Here is a 23,781-nt window from a genome sequence, read left to right on the forward strand (position 1 = left end):
CTGAAGGAAGGGCTTTGGTGTTGTTATAAGACTGACATAAAAGGGCAGATGTCTCACACATCAATTTTGCAGTTGGGAAAAAATGAATCAGTTTCAGTAGCTTCAGAGATAAGCACGACAAAACAAAAGCAGATTGCCTTCAATATTGAATCCTTTCTATCACGTTATCATTTATTCTTTCAGTAAATATCTGTTTAGTGCCTCTTATGAGTCAGACCCCAGTCCTTTTCCTTATGATGTTTATATTTATGTTCAGAAAGACAGACACAAACAAGGAAATATACAGTGTATATGGTTGGAAGTAAGACTTACAGTAACGTTACCATGAAAATAAAGCATCCGTTGTGGCTCAGGGTGGAGGTGCTATTACATATTAGAGGGGCCAGGAAAGACCCCATGCATAAGGTGACATTTGAGTAGCATTTTAAAGGAAAGGAGTGAGCCCCATGGGCGGCTGGGAAGATACACTCAAGTGACATCGTGAAAGCTCACGTAAGGCCATGTTCCATGTTTATAAGTTCACTCTTGCTGCCACCAACTCTCTCTTCTATTAATAGATTTTTAACCAATTTACACAACTTAACTTAGTTTTTGGAAGAATTTGGTTAGCATGCAAAGAAATTATAATTCATATAGTATTGTTCATTTTGTGTGCTAAATTGCTTCAGTCATGTCTGACTCCTTACGACTCCATGGACTGTAGCCCGCCACGCTCCTCTGTCCATGGGATTCTCGAGGCAAGATTAATCAAGTGGGTTGCCATGCCCTTCTCCAGTGATCTTCCCAACCCAGGGATCAAACCTGTGTCTCTTATGTCTCCTGCATTGGCAGACAGATTCTTCACCATTAGTGTCACCTAGGAAGCCCAGGTTCATTTTAGTTGACACAAAAATAGTTGGGCAGCTAAGTTTGGGAGTAATTCATCCTGAAAATAAAATAAAACACACAAACATACACATAAAAAATACCCTTTCCCCCATCTTCTGTTTGTATTACACTTGGGTATTTTTCTATCATTGGAGAAAATTAAAGTCAAGGATGAGATAAGAACTAAGTATTAGTCGGCAGCATGGTGAGATGAATAATTCCCTGACAGCAAGGAAAATTGTCTGCTTTAGTGCCCTTCGCATTGAAGCAGTGCATGAGTGCTAAGTCGCTACAGTAGAGTCCGACTCTGTGCTACCCCATGGACCTGTAGCCCACCAGGCTCCTCTGTCCGTGGAATTCTCCAGGCAAGAATATTGGAGTGGGTTGCTGTGCCTTCCTCTAGGGAATCTTCCCAACCCAGCGATTGAACCCATGTCTCTTATATCTACTGCATTTGCAGGCAGGTTCTTTACCATTAGCATCACATTGAAGCAGAGTTGTGGGTAATTTTTTTTTTTAAGTGGTCTTTATATTAGTAGGACACTTGAAGTTCATTTTACTTGTGATTTAACAGCTTACTGACTTTAATGGATTTGAGTAAACTTTAGCCAGATCTATGCATCACATTGCAAGCCCACTACCTGTAAAGGAAAAAAAATGTAGTCAGATTTCTTTTAATAACTGGACTAAAACTGGTCATCTGATCTAAGTCAGTCCAATTATTTTTCTTTGGTTCTGTCAGACCAGGGACTAAAATATTAGAGCAAATAGATAAGTAACCTCCAAATTCATGCTTTTTCTTTTTTCTTTCTGGAATTCAAGAGACGAAAAGAAGTCTTTTAAAAATGCTAAGATCTGGGTATATTGTGCAATTCTCTGGCCTTGATTTATATGTGTTACAATAACTTTAAAATTAAGTTTTGTTTTTTTTTTTTCTTGCATCTATAGAAAGTAGAATAGACAGGCGGAAAATACTGCTGGCCAAATCATTATGGCTATTTTACATATAAACTGAATTCATTACCTGTAGGATTTATCTCAAGGAGCAGTGGGTGGTTAGAGCAGAGAAATCTTGTCTTTTTCCTTACCTTTCTCCATTCTGTCATCCTTTGATTTACTCTCTAGTCCTCATCTTCGATGTGCTGTGGAGTGGTTTTCAGCCTTATAGTCCACTGTTCATTTTGGTAGCCAGCACTCCCCGGCAAGGCAGGGAGTGGCAGAGCCAGGGTGCGCTACGCTTACATTTACTCTGAAACCCATCTGCCTTTTGTTCATACAGAGTTGCATTGGTAATATTATTAACATTTGCATACAAGGGAAAACCTTGAGGCTGTTGCTAAAGACCTGTGACTTCCTATTACTTAAAATAACCTGCATCTTTTTCTTGCATTTGTTTCTATTCCCAGGAGCTTTGCAAAATGTTTTAACCAGAAGCCAAGTTCTTCCTGGTTTCCAAGTGTGTTTTGTAAAAATTGTGCAATTGTGGTGTGAGAAACACATATTTCTGATAACAGAGGCAAGATGTAATGTTTGAGGGGTTACCACAATTAACTATGCTCACGATAACAGAACTTACTCTACAAAGTATGTATAACCACATGAGGCTCTACATGAGGTTTCCCCAAATTGCATTATTTCTAGCTGAATTAAGCACAGGTGATTTTGTTCAGAAGTCTGGGTTTTTGGCAATGTAACATAGTTTATTACCTTTCTCAAAATTGGTTCAAATTTACTTAAGTACTTGTTCTATACTCCTAATGGTTATGCTAAAGAAAGAAACATCCAGGCATGATCATTTTACTTACCCAATTTATCTGTCGGTAATCTTCTATTGGGCTTCCTTGGTAGCTCAGGGGTAAAGAATCCACCTGCAATGCAGGAGACCCATGTTTAATCCCTGGGTTGGAAAGATCCCTTGGAAGAGGAAATGCAGCCCACTCCAGTATTCTTGCCTGGAGAATCGCATGAACTGAGGAGCCTGGTGGGCTACAGTCCATGGGGTCGGAAAGAGTTGGGCACAACTGAAGCCACTTAGCGGCAGCCATCTTCTATTCATTCTTTTGTCTTTTGTTTCAAAACAACACACAAAATGAAGCAATGTGCAGAACTGCTGATATTCATAGGTTGCAAGGAAATAAAAGTATTTGGAGAAAAATGGAAAGCACCATCAAAGATGTACATGCTTCCAAAACTTCTGAAGTTATCCCAGGTTTTCATTCCATAGTTCAGTCAAGGTCATAGGTTAGATTCTTATGTGGACCGGCTATGTCTTTGTCTGAACTCTGGGTCCATCATGGAAGAGGCATCACCTTTATCATTTGGAAAGCCAGCTGTTGCTGTGTCTTTTCTATCTTCGGAAGAGGAGTTACCGTTAGACCCAAATCTTTGAAATTTTGACTCTTTAATTTACACTGTTAGTCGCTCAGTCATGTCTGACTCTTCCCGACCCCATGGACAGTATCCCACCAGGCTTCTCTGTCCATGGAATTTTCTAGGCAAGAATATTGGACTGAGTTGCTAGTCCCTTTTCCAGGGGATCTTTCTGACCCAGGGATTGAACCTAGGTCTCCTGCATTGCAGGCAGATCCTTTACCATCTGAGCCACCAGGGAAGAATTTACACTGGAATATGTGATATTTTGGAGAAGGAAATGGCAACCCACTCTAGTATTCTTGCCTGGAGAATCCCATGGACAGAGGAGCCTGGAGACCTCCAGTCCACGGGGTCCCGAAGAGTCAGACACGACTGAGTGACTAAACCCCTACCCTGTGATATTTTAGAACTAGAGACACAGTCTTTGTCATACATTTGCATTCATTAATTCAAAAGGAAGGCATTGTTTTCTAAAACAAAACACAGCATTTACGGGTAAGATGCTCATTTTGCCAAGACCCAGTTTTTTAACGACATGTTCTCTCCTAAAGAATTGGCGAATAAGATCGCTATCATCAAGGCACAGCGCATTTGGATTCTAAGCTCCAAATACACAGGAGACCAACTGGGGCACCCGGTATGACCCAATTTCCTGACCCGGGCTCTCTCTTGCTAACTTTCCACACTCGGAAATACAGTGCAAATTCGAGTGGGGAAAGAAAAGAAATCCACCCAAGAGCTGTTAAAAAAAAATGTATCTATGCAGTAAATCTATGTACCACTGTGTAATTATAATAACATAAACAAATCCACTATAAGGACGTTCACATCAGACCTAATTTCATGCTGAACTATTATAATGCAATTAAGAGCCTCATAGTCCTGTTTTAATTAAGCTCTGTTGTGAAATATGCAGCATTTGAACCTGTTCTGACCTGTTTCGTCTACCACTGAATTACCGCCCTCGACTTGTTTTTCTGCTGAACGATGAATCTCATTTAAGGATTACTGTTTGCGGCCCTGGCATTTGGTGGGCTTTTCTGTGCTTTTATGCCTCCAGATCCAGGCCAGTTTTAGCTCCACAGAAATGCCCTATACATGGTCTCTTGACTTACCTGTCTCAAAAGATTTGTTAACTCACCCTGGGCTTTTGTGGCAATAAAGGAACAGATCTGATTGGGTCAATGAAAGAGATTTTAGTCGACAGGAGAGTTCACTTGTGGAGCTAACTTCAACTTCCGTAGGGCAGAGTCAGTATCTACGGGCCTATCCTTTTGCAGAAATACTAAGCAAACTCCAATTTTCCGTGGATATTACTTAGTTTGCCAACTAGTTTAACCATTACTCACCAGAAAATGAAAAACAAAGGCATCTATATAAAATGCACTTCATAGAATAATCAGATCCTACTTCCTTCTTTTTATCTCTCACTTAACTTTCGGCAAGAATGTCTAGATTGTCTGGTATTTGCCTTAACGAAATCTTCCCTTCTTCGATTCCGATTGCCTGAAATAAAACTAAACAGGAAATATTACAGGTGAATGTCTAGCTTGGTGATCAAATATCAAGCCAGTCTGCTGAAGAGCCTGTTACCCAACAACTAGTTTTAAAGAATTAGAGTGAAAAGTCAGGAGAACAGAGTTTTAGGCAATCATGTCCACCCACTTAGATTATTTGGAAATGAGCCAAAGGGCTTAAGAAAAATCAAACGGCGATTGCTTCATCACACCTCACCTCTGTGTCCATCCTCTGCTCTGCCTCTCTTTCGGTTTAGTTCTTGTTATAAAACATCCATGTTCTGCTTTTTTATTTTTTATTTTTTTTACCTTGTCCTACTTTCTTAACCCTAGGGAGGATTTTAAGAAGGTTTCAAAGCTAAGCATCCCCAATTGCTTCAGGCTGTCTTTGGTTGTAAGTCAGAATATAAAGCAATTACCCGGAGGGTAGGATGTGTTGGTGGCCAATGGGAGAGTGTTCCCTAGATCACCAGGTAACTGAAAATATTCTCTTCAGGGTGAACATCTGGTTCAGATTCTTAACCATTTCTAGTGAGGTTTTATGGGTCACTCTCCCTTTTCCTTTTCCAAAAGGTGTGTACTCGTAAAGCAGAAATAATAGGGTTTAATTTGGTCCACATGCCACTGCTTCCCTGGTGGCTCAGACAGTAAGGAATCCACCTGCAATGCAGGAGACATGGGTTTGATCCCTGGGCTGGGACGATCCCCCTGAAGAAGGGAATGGCTACCCACTCCTCTATTCTTCCCTGGGAAATCCCACAGATAGAGGAGCCTGGAGGGCTACAGTCCATGGGGTTGCAAAGAGTTGGACATGACTGAGAGACCAACATACACATGCCTTGTGGACACGTGTTTGATGATCAGATCTTAAGGACTGCTGGATGGAAATTCTGGAAATGACCACAACTGCTTTAGTATTAGAACTGTATGGTCCAAAAAATAAATAAATAAATAAAGAGAAAAACATTAGTAATTTTTTTTTCTAATGAATCTCCAATTCAAAGAAGCTTGAGAACCTTCCGTGGATATTAATAAAACTAAATAGCTGTAGTAATTCGGATGCTGCCTCTATTTTGATTTTCTATGACAAACGACAGTGTATCCTTTTTGAGTTGAGGGATGTTTGCAAAATTCCTGCTCAGACCAAGGATAGACAAATCTTCCCATAGATTCTTTCACAGGCACACTTCACTGAGGCAAAATTCAGCATGCTCAAAAATTCAGAAAAATTCAGAACCATGTTCAGACACAGTTTCATTGCTCAGCCACACACTAACGCACAAAGACAGTGGTCTCTGCATCAAACATGTTACCACATGCTGTAATCAACAGTTACGTCAGCTTTAGAGTCAGATCAATTTGGGTTCAAATATCAGAGCTACATGGTGATTTGTGGTCCCAGGGGGCCACTGCGATATATACGCCTCTTTCCCTCACCTGAGCTAGTTGAGAAAAACTAAGCAAGCACAGGAACCAGACTAAAGGAAATAAAAATGTCAGCCTCATGACTACTAAAGCTGTTTGGAAGATGCAGCTCTCGATTAGCAACCAAAGTGGGCTTGGTAACTCATTACCCCATAAGGCAGGAGCTGGAAGGAAAGTCATGCTCAGAAGAGGCTGCTCTTGTTAGGACTTGACTCTGAACAGGCAGAGGATGTGGGTGCTTCCTGAATACAAAAAAAAAAAAAAAAAGAGAGAGAGAGAGAGAGAGAAAAGGGGCAAGGGAGCTACTCTGAGTTCTTGCTCCAAAAACACCAAGGAGGAGAGTAAGAAAAGCTTGTGGGTAAATCAGAGGTAGAGGAATAGGATTATTTCTTAGTAAATAGTATCATCATACAACTGTCTTTGGGCAAGTTACTTAATATTTCTGAACCTCAGTTCCCCTGGCTATAAAATGGGAATAATAATACCAAGCTGACAGAGTTGCAACATAAACAGACAAACAAGGGTGGGTATGTGTGTGAACTGTCCGCCTCCAGGCCTACCACTCAATCACGCTGATTTACTTTCTGGTCTGGGTGGTGGTGGTTTAGTTGCTGAGCTGCGGCCGACTCTTTCCGACCAAAAGGAACTGTAGCCCAGCAGGCTCCTCCGTCCGTGGGATTTCCCAGGCCAGCATATTGGAGAGGGTTGCCATTTACTTCTCCAAGGGATATTCCCGACCCAGGATCGAAGGAGTGTCTCCTGCATTGCAGGTGGATTCTTTACTGCTGAGCCACCAGGGAAGGCCTTCCTTTCTAGTCTATCCAGCCATTCTCGCCCTAGACTCTAGATCGGTTAGGATGTCTCTGGGTAGTAGGCAATTCACTCCTCTCTTTCCTCAGACTAGAGATGCTTGAGAAGGAGAGGAGGAAGAAGGGTGTGCATATCAAAAGCAATAAGAGCTATTTCTAAAAGCCTGCTCTGCACAGTTTACTACCCAAAGTCTCAAGGTCACTTACGGTCTAAAAGGAATCAGCTTCCAAAGCAAGAGTTACTCCTTTGCAGACACACACAGACATCTTCAGCGTCTTGTGGCACGCCCGTGCTGCCAGCCCTGCAGCGTGGGTGTGTTTCCTCCTGCATTTCCAGGACAGAGAGACTTCCATCCAGCAAGGCTCCTGGCTAACTCCTGTATCACCAAGTTCTTCACAGAATAAGCAGAAAGCCCCTAGTTCTCCAGGATGTGCCACGCTATTCCCATCCCATTTCTTTTGCTCTGTTTTGCCTAAAGTCTTACATCCTCTTACATCCAAAGGCTGGAGATATCAGAGATGTGTGTGATACTTGGCCTGGAGCTGCACTTGCAGCCAGGAGGCTTCAGTTCTGCTCCTGGTTTAGGCTTCAGCTGTGATCCTGGCTCTGGGAGGGGCTGGAAGAGCAGCGACACCCACCTCCTGATTTGACCTGGGGATGCGCAGTGTCGCTAAACATGCCCACCAGGTGATCACACAGATTAAAAAGTAAATACATAAGTGGATTCACGTTCCCACTGCTGCTACCATGGCTTTGACATAGTTTATTAAATGCTTTCTTTGGATGTAGTCAGTGCTATTGCGAAGCCTGTCCTGCCTGCTTGCCACGGGCCCATTGCAGTAGCATGGTTAGTGGTACCCACGCTTGTTGCCACATTTGAGACATCTGTCACTCAAAGCTCACATCTAGCTGGCAACTGAACTCTGACGGTTCTGTTTCAGAAAAAGAATCATTGACTCTGTCTCCAATTCAACCGCCACTCCCCAAATGCAGGGTCTCCTCCTCTACTTTTGGTGAGATGAGCTCCAAACTATCGTCTTTCTGGTCTACCTGTCACTCTGCCTTTAGCTCTGTTACTCTAAAATACAAGTCAAATGAAGCCTGTCTTCTACTCAAAAAACCGCCAGCCTTCTCCTCTTTATGAATTACACTACGAATATCTTAGCAGGGTATCCTGTGTCTCCACAGTGCCAATGATGTTTCTAGCCTTACATCCTGGTTCTCACACCTGCCCTTCAGTCAGGTCCACTGGACCATGGATTGGCCCTTGAGCCCCCGGTGCATTCTGCATCTCGGTTCTGGACACACCCATGGCCCTTTTTGTACATTTTGAAATCCCAGTAAGGTTTTGAGACCCAAATCAAACCTCACCTCCTTGGTAAGATTCCTTCTGTGCACTCATCACAATTACATTGACTTTAAGTTAAATGTATACCAGTCTCTTACTGCGAACTTCTGATAGATCCTGAAACTTGTCTATATTTTCTGAAAAAACTAACATAGATGGGTCCTCAATAAATGTCTGTTTTTAATTGTAACTTTAATTTTTTAACTTTAATCTTTTCTTTCATTCAAGCTATTTTAAGACATTTACCACTTCTTTACCTGTTCACCTAGATTTTAATGTTACCTTTTCATTTTCAAAGAAAAAGCTTCCCAGCTAGAATCCTGGGAGTTTATTGTCAACTAGAGACTTGAATTAAGTAATAATTGGCCAGAACTTTCCTTTGTATTATTTGATCTTTCTATATTTTTGAGTGTTGAAAGTACTTGCAAATCATCTTAGGAGTTAACTTCGAGGAATGTGTTTGACATGAACTTTCTGCCACAACAGATAAACGCTTTCTGCCTCAGAAGGAGCCAGTGAAGAAAGAAATCAATTGAATACTTTCCTTTACTAACCTCTGAAATGACTGGAGTATGTGAATAGGGAAACTGAACATTTTAGAAAGCATTTTGTATAGCTCAGCAGTTGCAGGAGAAGATGACAAAGAAATCTGGAGGCGAGAAGGTTTATCAGCCTCAAAAAATTTTCTGGAGCAGTATAATCTAATGTTTCATTGCCAGTGTTTTAGACAAGCAATAGAGCAATATCTTTTGAATTTGTTCATAGTTCAGTTAACTTTACTAAAGGCCCCACGAGGAATGCTGTCTTTAGACAATGGAATAATCACAAACTAAATATGCAAAAATCCTGCCCTGTGCACATCACTAAAATATATCTTTAATTTATCTTGCCTCCTGTTTTGGTGATGCCAGAGACTTAGCTTACTACAAAGAAACAAAAAAGAGCAAAGATTTATCTTGGATGGAAAGGCACAAACACCCATTCATAAAACCATTCGTAAGCTTTTTTTTTAATCAACCCTGTCATTGTCGCAGCCTGCTTGATCTTCCTACTTTGGGTTAATATGGGAGCCAATTACAGCTTCATCTGTGTAGAATTAACTTTACGGAGCACACACCGGGGATTTGTCTTTCTTCACTATTTAGATATATGTCATAAAAATATGCCTGGAATGGAGGCAGAGGCATTGCAGATGGCAGAGACTCTCAGATTTATTGTAGATGCATTTAAAATTGGTTCTGCTCTTGCCAGAAGTTAATTAATTTTTTTTTCTCTCCTTTTCTGGGGCTGGGGGGTTGGGGGGGTCTCTGTGTCTCACTAGGTGGCAGTGTATGATTATATCTGGAAAAAGCATGGCGTCCAGTCCAGCATCTCCAGCTGTGACCTCCAACAGCACAATGAAATTTCTATGACTGCACTTGGTCCAGGAGGCATTACTTCTCATGTAGCTGTATACACCGTTTATCCCAGTGGGTTCCAAGAGCTATACCGCCATTTTCTTAGGCTCCCTAGCGGTGCCATTGTTGAGGTGAGTATACATGAAAAAATTTTAATGCAAATGCCGTGTATGTCGTCATGCATGCATATATGTGGGTGTATTTATACTCAATTTTAAAGCTTCAAAATTAATTTGCAAACATAACTGATGCTTCTAATAGCATATAGGACTTGAAGATGTATTTTAATGTCTTCCTAAAGAAACAAAGGTACCACATAAGAAAAAAAAATGTTTCTGGGCATAGCTTTTGGAAGAGAGGCGGGAAACAAATTACGTGAAATAATTCGGGAATCTGCTTGATAAACTTTGACTCAGTTACTATTTGGAAATAACCAGCAGATTGATGAAGAAGAAATATGAGTCCATAGACACTTTGATGTGGCAGAAAAGTACACAGCCCTTTGCTTAAATGATCTTACACAAAATGAATGATATGGTATGGTTTCATTTTTTTTTCCATAAGATAAATCTGAAAAAAAAAAATAAAGAAAAGCCTCCATTTCCTAAATGTTTCAAAATTTTTATAGTAGCATTTGGCAAATATCTTGGTCACATTTCCTTCTAAAAAGTCAAGGTCTTTTGGTGAGCCAAGTTTATTTGAAAGAAAACACACACACACACACACACACACAAAACCCTCTTACATCGCTTCATAGTCTCAGAATTCAAACTTCCAGGCATGTTGGGACCTGAGGTCCCCATTAGCATCAACAGTGGTGTTGAATCATGAGGTCAGAAAGTGTGTTATTTCCCATTATTTGATGGAGATAAGGGTGGAGGAGCAGAGTTCAGATACGTATCACATCCGATTCTCTGGTCTTGCTGGCATGAAATGCCCTTCGCAGTGGCACAATGCTGTTGCTAAGAATTTGCAGCATGAGGATCTTTCCATTCCCATCACACTTTCCCTGTGGAGTTTAGCTATAGCTGTTTCTGTTATGAGGTTGATGAAAGTATGCCTTCATAAAAATTGCTTTGACTATAACCTTGAAGAAGTTTCTAACTGTCTAGAGCTCAGCCTTGCAGATTAGCCTGCTTCTCCTGTCTACAAAACCCAGCCCACAACAGTATTTGGTACTTGAGTGACTCTCTCAGGCTCTCAGAGAAGCAGAGGTGTGCTAGACCCATTGTCTCCCCTCCCCTCTCCCTGATAGAGGAGAGGATTGTGCATATTGTAGCAAGGAAGTGGGTAGGCAGATGAGGACTAGGCCCCATGTAATTCTCCGGGGCTTTGGATCACAGGCTGCTACTGACTCTTCTGCACCCGTGCATGTGCACTAGGCCCTTGGCTTAGTCATTTCCCACTGCTCTGACTCCATCTTTATCTGTAAAACTGGGTTATGAATATTTATGCTACCTGCCTCATAGGGATTTGGGACAGATGAATGAGATAACATTGGCAACGTATTTTAGGTCTTTTTAAAAAAGGTGCAATATGCATTACACAGTGCTATGGATCATGCTCATGGCATTCTTGCAGCAAGAATACAGGAGTGGTTGGCCATTCTTGTGCTGCAGTCTATGGGGTCACAGAGTCAGACATGACTTAGTAACTGAGCAACAACAACATGGATCATGCATGATTAAAATCATTCAACTTTTAAACATTTTTTCAAATGTAGTACCATTTTGCTAAAACTAAGATAACTTCTAGGAGGACTGTAAGATGGGGCAGGAAGTATTATTGACCTACCTGGTTTTGGATGTCTGGGTTTTCCATGCTGTGGGATTATATAATGGTCGATTATGTGATGGTGGAAGTGTCTGGACCCCTCTAAGCCTGTTCCCAACTGAGATGTTAACAAATACAAAGCCAGCTTTTCCTCTTTTTTCAGATCTCAGCAAAGGCACAGGGGCCTGCTCTCTCTGCAGTCCAAGTCTAAAGCCCAGCCACCTATTTCTTTATACTTGAGTGTTACCTGTTTTGTCCACTATGAAATCCATTTTGAAAGGATCTAGCCTCTTTGCCAGGTGGCTCAATGATAAAAGAACCTGCCTGCCAGTGCAGGAGGCATAGATTCCATTCCTTGGTTAAGAAGATCCCCTGAAAGAGAAAATGACAACTCGCTCCAGTATTCTTGCCTGGAGAATCCCATGGACAGAGGAGCCTGGCAGGCTCTATGGGGTCGCAAGAGCTGGATATGACTGAGCAGCACAGCAGGAGCCTCTTCGCAGCTTCTCTTAACACTTTTTAGGAGTGCTTGTGTGCGTGCTAAGTCACGTCAGTTGTGTCCGACTCTTTGGACTATAGCCCGCCAAGTTCTTCTGTCCATGAGATTCTCCAGGCAAGAATACTGGAGTGGGTTGTCATGCCCTCCTCCTGAGGATCTTCCCAACCAGGGATTGAACCCACGGCTCACGTCTCCTGTATCGGCAGGTAGGTTCTTTACCACTAGCACCATCTGAGAAGCCCCTTTTTAGGAGTACTAGATCTTATTGTTCTAAACCTGTTTCCAGTACTAAACTGTGTCTCCCAGAGGACAGGAACCATAAAACCATACCAGTCCCAGAGCATTCTGAAGACTAGGCAGGTTTTCTTTCAGCCACGTGACTGGCTATTCAACAATATTCCTACTTTCTTTTATATCTTGACCACTTGCAGGCACAGTCAGATCTGTTACTGGCTTTTTGAGCTACAAAACCTGAAATTGGAATGGATTTGAGACTTTTTTGGCAACTTCAGTGGGAAATGAAATCCATGTATTATCTTTCCCAAAGACATATACATGGTAAAGAAATTTCCAACAACACTTAGATAGATTTTACTTTCTGGATTAAAGAAACAACAACTTTTCTTTATTTTTTTTATTTTTTTTTAATGCAACTTTTCAAACTGTAGTTTATAAGTAGTCATCTACTGGGATTAACGTTAACTTTTCCCTTTGAATTCCCTATCTGTGTGCTAGGCACATAGCTATTGCTCAAGGAAATCTTTAAATTGCCTTGAATTTTGGGATGCCAAGCTATACTACTTGATGAGTAATTATGCTCCATGAGATCTTTTCCATTAATGCCTATATCATATGAAGAGAGGGAACTTATACTTAGGAAGGGCTTCCCAGGTGGCTCAGTGGTAAAGAATCTGCCTGCCAATACAGGAGACCCAGGTTTGATCCCTGGGTCTGGAAGATCCCTGGAGGAGAAAACGGCTACCCACTCTAGAATGCTTGCCTGAGGAATCCCATGGACAGGAGATCCTGGCCGGTTAGAGCCCATGGGGTGGCAAAAGAATTGGACAAGACGGCGCAACTGAACAACAGCAAATACTTCAGAAATGACTCAGATCCGTTTAGAGACACCTGTAAGATCTGTGCCACATTTTGATGGATATTCTGTTAAGGGAAGAAACAGAGGTAGCTGCCTCTGTACCCAATTCATTTACAAATGAGATCGGGAAACAAAAAGGAGTAAAATGCTTCATCTTTATAACCTGAACTCTCTTCTCAGAGGTTTCATGGTGGTTGTTAAACAGGGTATCTCGGGTTCCGAGCTCCTTCTGCATTTAACGCAGCTCCAGTTTGTGACGAGAGTGATTTCTAAGTCTCTCCTAATTCTGATATGAAATATAGGTCACGTATTAACCTTTTCTTTTTTCCCTCAAGAAAACCTTAGCAATTTGAGTTTTGAAGCAGGATACCTGCCAGTTTTAAATTTTTTTGTGAAAAGCAATGGTTTTGGAACAGAATAATTTCTGCACTAGAAAGGTCAGCTTTCATTGGGTGGGTGTAGAAGTTATACCACAAACGATCCTTCCTATGGATTTATGTTCACCAATTTTTTTTCATCCAAGTCTGTGTTCTGAGATGACACAGTTCTTACAGTGTTCTACATATTTGACTTTAAAAAATAAAATCCCCTCCATGCTTGTCCAAGATGGTCAGTGGTCTGTCAGGAGGTGAGGGCGTCTCCTGAGTTCTCTTTTCCTCAACCTCTCTGAGCCTGGGAGATTCCATGAACTCTCTGCAGAGGAACAGGTTTTAAATTAAATAATTATTTACTGAAGTGTAGTTGACTTGCTATATGTATATATTTATATATAATATATGCAATATGTATATATACAATATACATATATATACTCTTTTTCAGATTCTTTTCCTTATAGGTTATTACAGAATATTGAGTGTAGTTCCCTATGCTATACAGTAGGTCCTTGTGGTTATTTTATATATGGTAGTGTGTATATGTTAATGCTTTGTCTCTGTTTTGCAGCTTGAGTTATTTTTGAAAGTACAAAGTGGTTCTAAAGTTTTGAGTGCTACAAAACTTAGAAACCCTGGTGCAGACTCATCAAGTCACAAATAAGCTTCCGGATCCCAGGGTATCCATTGCAATTAAGAAAGTCCTTGGAGCATTAGTTGGGGTGGAATGGGAAAAGCGTTTTTTTTTTTTTGTCATTAGAGGCAGTGTCGCCTGGTGGTCTGAGCGGAGAAGTGGGAGTCAGGAACCCAGAGATCTAACAGAGGCTCCGGGAGGCCCCGCTGAGCGGCTCCAGGCGAATTTCTCATCCTCCAGAGGACGGGCTCACCTACTTTGAATCTCCCATCTGAAGAGCTCCTTACCCAAGGCCTAGAGATACGCAGCAGGAGGCCTGATTCCTTGTCTGTAAAATGAGAATATTAATACTTGCCTAAATAACAGATTAACCAATTAGTGGTTATTAAGTGTTCTGCTGATAGAAAAAACAGCAGGAGAAGAAAGGGGAAAACAAAACACGGAACCACAGTTTTATGATTAGATGGGTTTGACTTAGCTCGGGATTTTTCTCCTGCTTATGGTAGTGAGTGGCCATTGGTGTGAAGAGAAGGTGTAGAGGGACTAACCCAAAACCATATGACCCTCAGCGAGAAGACAGCAGAGGAAGGTTTATCTTGCAAGCCTGCATGAAGCTTTGAGTAGAGAAGGAGGCACCACATTCTGTCTTTGAATCAGTGATTTGCACGGCAGAACATAACACAAATAACTGAGCATTCTCAGTTGTAACTCTTCTATTTTAATATCTTCCAGAAAAGACTATTTATTGTTTTTGGAAATTCCCATATCTGTGTGTTACAATGACTAAGTTGCTGTGTGTGTGTGTGTGCGGGGAGAGAGAGAGAGAAATCCACAAACATGAAGAAGAGAAATCAATAGGAAAATACTGAAAACTTGGGGTCTACAGGAATTATATAAATTGTTGAGAATTTCCCTATCCAATTTTTCCTTCTGTTGAAAGTCATTGTCCATGAGAAGGGGCAAAGCTGTTCCTGTGTTTCTCATTGTGCAGAGAGAAAATATTAAAGAAAATATTAAAATCAACTGGCCTAAAGAAAATATTAAAATTACCCCATTTTTTGCAAATAGAAGAAAGTCCCATTTTCATTTCCCAAGTTTAGAAAACTTTACATTTTGTGCACAACACCTGCGTGAAAAGATGCAGTAAGTTCTTGGGGCACAACTGCTTATAAGACATAATTGAAGATATACATAAAAATGAAGTAGCAATAGGAATACTTATGACTTTGCATAAAGTGTTGCTAAAAATGTCAAGTACAGGATTGTCTTTTATTTTTGGTTCTCATATTCAAACTTAATAGCTGCCGCTTCTATTGATTTTTAAAAAATAAGTTCCTGATACTATCTTGCTATTTCTTTTTCCTAAGAATGATTCATTATTGTGATAAACTGCAGAGGGACAGCACTGTATTGTATTTAAAACTTAGACCCCATTTTGAAAAACAAATTATGAAAAAGCAGAATGCAAGAGCAAAGAAGAATTCAATTATCAGGGTACTATTACAATATAAGGTTACTTATAAGACATTCTCTTATCATACTACCATGAAAAGTCTTAAATAGACATATTTACTAATCATTTAAATAAAAGTTAAATGTATCAGAGATTTCCCTCCTTTTGAAAATTACTTGACAAAATTATTATTTCCATATGTATCTATCAAAATAAATGATTTTATTTGTCAGCAATAATTAGGTCAGTGCAACTTGCTATGACGTGGTTTGCTTTTCACAAAACTAAGCAAGATGGTTCTCACCTCAGGCTTACTTTATTATTTATATATATAATTGGTAACCGTAAGAGGAACAATAGCTTTGTTTTTTAAAAATTAGCACATTATAATTTAAAAATAAATGCAACAGATTTCAGACATATTTTCAGAAAATGTAGCTAATACTTCTAAAAGGTATTGTATTATTTGTCCTATTTTTATGGGTCAAAAATATAAATGCCAGTGACTAAATTAATTTTAGTAAAACTATGTTTGGTTTCTTTAGAAAATCCTAAAGAACTACTTTGATTTTACTTATTAAGGTGTGACTTTTAAAAACATTTTAGAGTTACTACAGGCCTTTTCTAAAATAACTTCACTTGTCCAATCTTATAAATAATACATTTCTCTATATTTCATTTGTACTCATAATTTGAGACAATTATTCTTTGGTAGTATCTGTTTTTTATAGACTACTTTTTTATTTGCATATAAAAAGAAAAGAATAATCACATGCATATTTTTAAAAATATTTACTTATAAAATAATTTTCAGCATCTTAGATTTCCTTTGACTCTCCAAATAATTAAACTTATGAAAGTTGTAGAAACGATTTATTCTATTATTTCATTTATCTATCAGGAACAATGTATATATGCATGATATATTGGAGGAGAAAATTTTTCTGGAATTCTAAGTCATAGGAAATGTTTTAAAAGGTTTATTAAGTGTAAAAAAGCAGTTTGAAAAATAAGCCTTGACATACTAACTAAAGCATATGGTTAAATATTCAATATAAACATTATAGAGGTGAAAAATCTTTATTGCAGAGTCAATAAAGAATGAATCTTTTAACTTGGGTAAAAATATGTTCACTTTCACTCATCTATATTTTTTCTTTATTGTTATGGAATTTAGAAACCATAACTTAAAAGGTAACCTAAATTTGAAAAAAATATTTTTATGCTTTTTATTTATTAATCGTAAGTTGCTATAAATTTGGAAAAATTTTGAGTTTTTTGCATTATAAATATATTTGCTTTTAATTTTTTTTCCAGTTGTATCAAGGAATAATTGATATACATCACTGTATAACCTTAACATAAAACACTGTGGTTTGATTTACGTGTGTTGTGAAGTGATACCCATAATAGTTTCAACATCCATCACCTCATGCAGATACAGTAAGATGAAACTAACAAAATTCTCCTTGTGATGAGAACTCTTAGGATCGACTCTCTTTACAGCTTTCTTATCTATCATTCAGCAGCACTAACTGTAGTTTTATATTTTATCCCTAGTCTTTATCTTATAACTAGAAGTTTCTACCTTTTGTTCAAAACATATTTTAAACCCATGCCTCCAACAGTCAATGCTTGAGCTGAGCATTTCAGAATATGACAATACAACTAATCAGTGATTTTTATCTTGATTCCATTTGACAAGGCTGCCTAAACACTGATTTCTTAAAAAGTCAAAGATAATTCACTCGTGAAAAAAAGCCACAAAACCTTAAGCATAATTATGTTTACTTGTATTTATGTATAGAAATATCATGAAAATATTTTGATACATTCTGTAATTGTGTCAATATTATATCTACAAATGAATGATTTCTTTTAAGAATCCATAGATACAGAAGTATTAGATTTTCCTTTTCAGTTTATGGACAGATTCTTCTATAATGACCTGAAACAATTATTGAAGGATAATATGATTAAGCAAAGTAAAAATCAGTTGCTTATTGTCAGTTATTTTTACATATTTGTATCCTATAAATTATTATAATCCCATTTGTATTTAATAAAACATTGGCATAAAATCATGTAAGTTTATGTGCAAAAATCATATACAGTGTGCTGAATGATACACATAAGGCAGGGAACAGTAACAGTGGCTTATTTTCTGAAGCAATCTTGACACTAATGCTAAATTACAACTCAGAAACATCTAGCATTTTTACCTTTATGAGAAAAGGCTTTTTACATATTTAACATAATTCCAGGGAAAATAAACTGGAATTATGTATAAAGATACATGCACTGTAACCAAAGGGCGTTTATATTCCCCTGTAGAATACTTACGATGATTTTATTGCCATTTTGTGTCATTTTCTAAAGGATATAAAATACAGTCAGTAAACAAACTAGACTTTGGATTTAAGGTGACAGCTGCTACTTCAGAAGCAATATTCAGATATTTAATCTTAAGAACATTGAATGTTCTTTATTTTTACAACCAGGTAAAGTCTACTTTCGCAAAAATGAAAGGAGGGTGTGCTTTGAGTTATACTTTTCCACAGGGGTGGTGATCAACATAGCCCCCGCTACTGACACCCCATCTTCACTCAGTCCTGGAAAATTAATCCGAATGTCAGCCCTTATTTAACTGTTTGAGGAAATTAACATCCATGCTCTACTTTTTCAAAATGCAGACTTCCTTTCTCTTAAATAACGTTGATTCGATCTATTATTTACTCTGAGTAGCCTATTGCTTCTAGTTCTATTTTTTTGTTGCTGTTGTTTCTATTTTTTTCTAGTTCTATTTTTGAAATCTACAATTGTAACCTAATGTTAAGACTCTACCCGTAGTTCAGGTACAGCTCCCTGAATTTTGCTGGAGAGAATTTCATTTCACTATGGAGCCATGAAGAGTTGACCTGGGTCACCAGTATTGCTGTCAGTGAGTTAGTGCTATGCACATGTATGTCCTGTGCTCAGCTTAACAAATTGAAACCAAATCTGTCTGAATGTTGTATCTACTTTGTTATTCCTCTTCCTCAGCCCCCTTACCATCTTTATAATGACCATGCACTAAAGGTTGATCAAAATGTGTTTTTGGGGAGCAAAGTACAACCCCTTCTACCAGTCAGTGGTAGAAGGCAAATAAAATCAACTCTATTCTTCTAAGTAGATACTTCAGGGTATATCCACCCTTATTAGTAGTCAATTCGCTATCTTTTTCTTAAGGCCTGTTTATCACAATTTCTAAGAAATCTAGGGGCTTCTTTATACCAAAGAGGGCCAGTCCTGCTTCACGCACAAGAAACAAGGAACTCACATGTGTTGTCTCCATGGGGACGGGTGTTTCTATTGACCACCAGCTCCGTACATCCACATGGCCTGAACTATCCTTGTCTTTCTCTGCAGAAATTCTTTGCTGGTCACACTGCCTGGAGATGCCCAAGCTTGCCCTCTATTCGTTCACAATCATACGTGTATTACACTGCACTCGTGGGGGCCTGAGCAGCTAGTCAAGTTCATGGTGGCTTTGGCCTCGGTCACATAATGTGCCAGATCTAGTTTCCCCCCCAAAAAAAGCTGATTGTAAATGTTTTTGCCATTTTTTAAATTGCTTTTATGAATGGGTAAAATTTGGAGTTTCTTGGGGGCATTTTCAGGGATATTCTTTATTATTTTCTTAAGGCTAGATTCTGACAGTGGAATTACTAGGCCAAAGAATCTGAGAATTGAAGAGGATATATATTTATGAGCATATTTCTTATACACATAAATACGGTATATATCTCCAAGTTGCCCTCCAGAAAAAGCAGGCCAAGAGAAAGCCACCACTGCAGTGGATAGGAAGTTTGCCCAACATTTTGATAATCTTTCTGGCTATAGCTACACAAACTGTGCTCTCTGTAACTTAAAGAGATAGTGATATGTTTGAACTGTGAGACCACATGGACAGCATAGTTTACTGTGACTTTCTGCCTTTGAAAAATGCTGTACAACTAGTTTTTTTTTTTTTTTTTTCAAAGCACAGCACATTTAAAAGCAAGCTCGCCATGAGATCTTAGCTGTTTGCAATATTTATTTTCTAGCAATGTTTCTTCCCAGTAATCAATGAAACTCATAAAATAAGTGTGATCATAATATTATTAGCTTGTTTTTCTAGCACAAATCATTTGAAATGTGACCCTAAACAGATACAGTCATTGGAAAGTGAATAGTCTTACACAACAATTAACTGAGAAGTGACAACAGATAACTTTCTTTACTGACTATAATTAAGGATATATTATATTTTTATTCCCTCTTTCCCAAACCTATCAGGGCCAAGTATTATTTATTAATCTGATGTCTCTTCACATAGACATGCAGATCATTTTCTACAAGTACATTTTTGATATATTATGGTGGCAGCTGTGATGAGGATGAGGGGAATAGTTTAAAGTTTAGAAGCAAGTTTTTAAAACCATTAGAACACAGAAGGCTGCATGCTCTTGGTCCATGGCCCTCTGCATCAGGATACAGAAACCCTTCCAGGTAATCAGTCCAGATGATAACTGGGGAAGTTCCTCAACCATGCCTGGTGCCATGACCCTCCTTGCCCACACCCTATGGACATTTTAGGAATTCCTGTTAATTAAGACATAGTACTGAGTAAAAAAAAACAAAAAATCCAATAATTTATGTCCTACAGGTTAAAGTAATGATTGAAGTTCTTACTCTTGAATCAAACTCTCAATAACAAAGAAAGATTGTGAATAGCAGGAAACTTAGGAGAAAGGGAACTTGTCATTTTGAAACTTCTTATTTGGGTGACTGCCACCCCACTTGGTATGAGGAATGTGTATTTCAGAAATTCCGAGAACTACTGGCATGATCCATCATACGAGGATCTAAAAGGGAAGATATCGCGAGATGATGGACCAAGCTCAGATGATGACTCTGAGTTGAACTTTTAGAGGGTCTTGATAAGAAAGAAGATGAAATAAATGCAGCTGTGGCACAGCATGATTCCCAATAAATTTAGACTAAAAAAAAATGGACTGAGAAGAGCAAAGAAGGGGATATAGTGAAGAATTCAAAAAGAGAGAGATGGTTAAGAACGACAGGAGGAGAATTCCTTGGTGGTCCAGTGGTTAGGATTTGGCTCGCACGCTGCTGGGACTTAGGTTCAATCCCTGGTCTGGGAACTAAGATCCCACAAGTCTCACAGCAGCCCCGGCTCCCCTGCTTAGTAGTGGATCTAATAAAAAGAAGAATGACAGGGAAGTGATGATGGAGAACAATTTTAGGGAACAGTGGGTGGGGGTGGGACTCTAAGAAAACCGGAGAAGAGAGACTCAGCAAGAGAAGAAATGAAGGTGTCCAGTTTTCCTCAACATTATTTAGCTGTAGACATCAAGTATCTAATCTATTTCTGCTTAATCACAAAAGGCTTTTTATTTACCCCAACATGAGTGGGAATTACAATGGATGTTCTCTTCTGTATCCAGGGACATGCATTCAGTTTGCCAGTGTTGACATAGATGGGGTCCCTGCCTTTCTCATCAGGGTGGCCTTCAGTTCAAAAGGCCATAAGTTCTGGGGAAAACAGTCCTTCAGCAGAATTCCTGGAAATGTTACATACGTTCAAGATGTAGGGAAGACAGATGAAGTCAGTGAAATTGATGATTATTATAAACAGCCCAGAAATAAACCCAAACTGTGTGTGACAAGTGAAACAGGATGTTGGCATGGCCGCTAGTTGCGCTCAAAGATAATTAGTCCTGTGTTTACAGAAAGCTTCTCCGGGGACAATGAGTTCCTACTCAAAGGAATGTTGTCCGTGTTTTCCCCTGATATTTTTGTTTTCTCTCCATTTCATCACACAAAAATTATTAAAAGCAAAAAAGAAAACCCCAGCCTTGCACTTTATTTTGACCATTTTGGTTTCTGTAGGATTAGCATAACTCACTTTTCACATGTGTTTAGATTGCTGATTATGACCCTGCGTTCTGTGTTACTAAATATTATACAAATGCGTATATATTTATATTTTTGGTGCATTATAAAGTTATTGTCAAAGTCAGAGACAAACGGAACCAAATCATAAAACCTACATTGAAGTCTCCTGTTAAAATGTGGAATTAAGTGAACAAAAATGGCATTTCCAAGCTGATTTTTTCTTTTTCCCCCAGGAGAAAAATTGGGGGGAAAAAAATCACAGCTTTCGTTCATTCTGCCTAAACATTTCTTTGAAACGTGGTAAATTAACATGTGCCATCTTGTCACCGCTTTTCAGGTGTTTGGTGATATCGGTGGTTTAACAATTATCCCCAGTGAGCTGGTCACAGCTATTCAGAAGCAGCTAAGTGAAATGGACAGTACACTGGGAGATTCCCCGGATATTAAATCAAGAGAAAAGAAAAAAAATCTTTAGAATAAAAAAGGTATTTACCTGTGATTACATATTTGCTCACTGCTATACGCGAGTGCCTCAACTAAGTGCTTTCTTGTTTTCGTAAAGCTCCGCAGCGGCGCCCAAGTCATTGTGAGAAGATTCCGTTCAGCTTCCTTTCCAATCTACTGCCTTATAATATGCACTTCACTGAAAGTCAGTAATCGGAGTTGGAAACAAAACCTCGATGTCATGATCATCCCAGACATGTTTTCAGAGAGCACAGAATCCTGCCGATCTTCATCAGCTTAGAAAGAGCTAGAATATCATATTCCACGCTGTTCTACGGAAGTGTGTTCTTTCATGGAGGGAATAAGTGGGATCGCCAGAAGAAGATATAACCAAATCTAAATAAATCCCCTTTGTCCTTCACTTAGCATAAAATTTTCACCTTTTTTTTTTCCTAGAAGAAGCTTCAAAGGGGGGAAAAAAAAGGAAAAATTACATAACAATAAAAAACCAAGTCACTTAAATGAGTTGTTTTGCAGAGCCTGTATCTTGTATTCTGAGATACCAGCAAACAACCCCAAACTGGCTGCTTCAGATGTTGGCTCCTTACTTTCCCCTCTAAGGTCTTCCCAGCTCTTTCTAAGAGGATGAGAGTAGCAAAGCCCTCTTGCCAGTTGTTTATATTATTCCTTTTCCTCTTCAATCCCTTGCTTTTCTCTTTTCAGCTGGAGGTTTGGAATAGATTTAGGATCATAAATGGACAATGAACTCTCAGAGAGTGGATGGGTTATAGAAAATCCTGCATCTTTAAAAATCTTTTATCCTTTCTATAGAGCAAGAATACAGACGACACCTAGGTCCTCTGATCTTTCTCTGTGTTTTTATTAGTTGGAGTATAGTTCTTCACAATGTTGTGTTAGTTTCTACTGTACAACAAAGTGAATCAGCTGTATATGTGTGTGTGTGTGTGTGTGTGTAGCCCCTCCCTCTTGGACCTCCCTCGCATGACCCTCCCCCATCTCACCCCTCTAGGTCACCACAGAGCATTGAACTGAGTTCCTGGTGCCATACAGCAAATTTCCATAAGCTTTCTGTTTACACGTGGCAGTGCATATATGTAAATTCCCATCTCCCAATTCATCCCACTCCCCTCTTCCCCTGACCTGTGTCCACATATCTGCTGTCAGCATCTGTGTCTCTATTCCTGCCTTGCAAATAGGTTCATCTCTACTATTTCTCTTGATTCCACATACATGTGTTAATACACAATATTTATTTTTCTCCTTCTGACTTCACTTTGGATTAATGGACTCTAGGTCCACCCACATCTCTACAAATGACCCAGTTTTGTTCCTTTTCATGGCTGAGTGATGTTCCATTGTCTGTATGTACCACATCTTCTTTACACAGTCAACTGTCAATGGGCATTTGGGTTGCTTTTACATCCTAGCCTTTGTAAATAGTGCTGCCTTTTTCAGGAAGAGTGAGCAGGTGTTTTGAGAGTCACCTCTCTCAAACAGAAAACAGGGTGAATTAGAGAGGTCAAGTTTCACACCTATAATTGGGGAACATGAACACATCTGATCCTGGTGATTTTTCAACCCCATCTTTGATTGTTGTCTAGCTATGAGCATATCTTCAATCTTACATAAGGCATTTACATTGAAGATTATACTAGATGTTCCCTCTATTGGCAGAAATTAGCATATGCACATACTGACTATATTTTTCATCCTATTATTGAAGGCAGATCAGCATATAATAATGCCTCTTTCAATGTGAATATCAGCGTCTATGACTTCTTGACTTCCTTTCCTCCACTCCTGCTCGTAGCTA

General features: G+C 39.1%; 1 protein-coding gene across 1 annotated transcript in view; it reads left to right on the forward strand.

The window, feature by feature from the left end:
• The window catches only part of LOC109576755 (uncharacterized), a 366,105-nt gene extending 343,657 nt beyond the window's left edge, over positions 1-22,448 (forward strand). Inside the window, exons 21-23 of the mRNA XM_070778427.1 lie at positions 9,662-9,868; positions 21,841-21,988; positions 22,066-22,448. Coding sequence (XP_070634528.1) covers positions 9,662-9,868; positions 21,841-21,978 — 345 coding nt within the window. The 3' untranslated portion in view covers positions 21,979-21,988; positions 22,066-22,448. The remainder of the gene's footprint in view (positions 1-9,661; positions 9,869-21,840; positions 21,989-22,065) is intronic.
• The last annotated feature ends 1,333 nt before the right edge of the window (positions 22,449-23,781 follow it).

This window comes from Bos indicus, chromosome 23 (assembly GCF_029378745.1).
Source record: "Bos indicus isolate NIAB-ARS_2022 breed Sahiwal x Tharparkar chromosome 23, NIAB-ARS_B.indTharparkar_mat_pri_1.0, whole genome shotgun sequence".
In the NCBI taxonomy this organism is placed as follows: Eukaryota; Metazoa; Chordata; class Mammalia; order Artiodactyla; family Bovidae; genus Bos; species Bos indicus.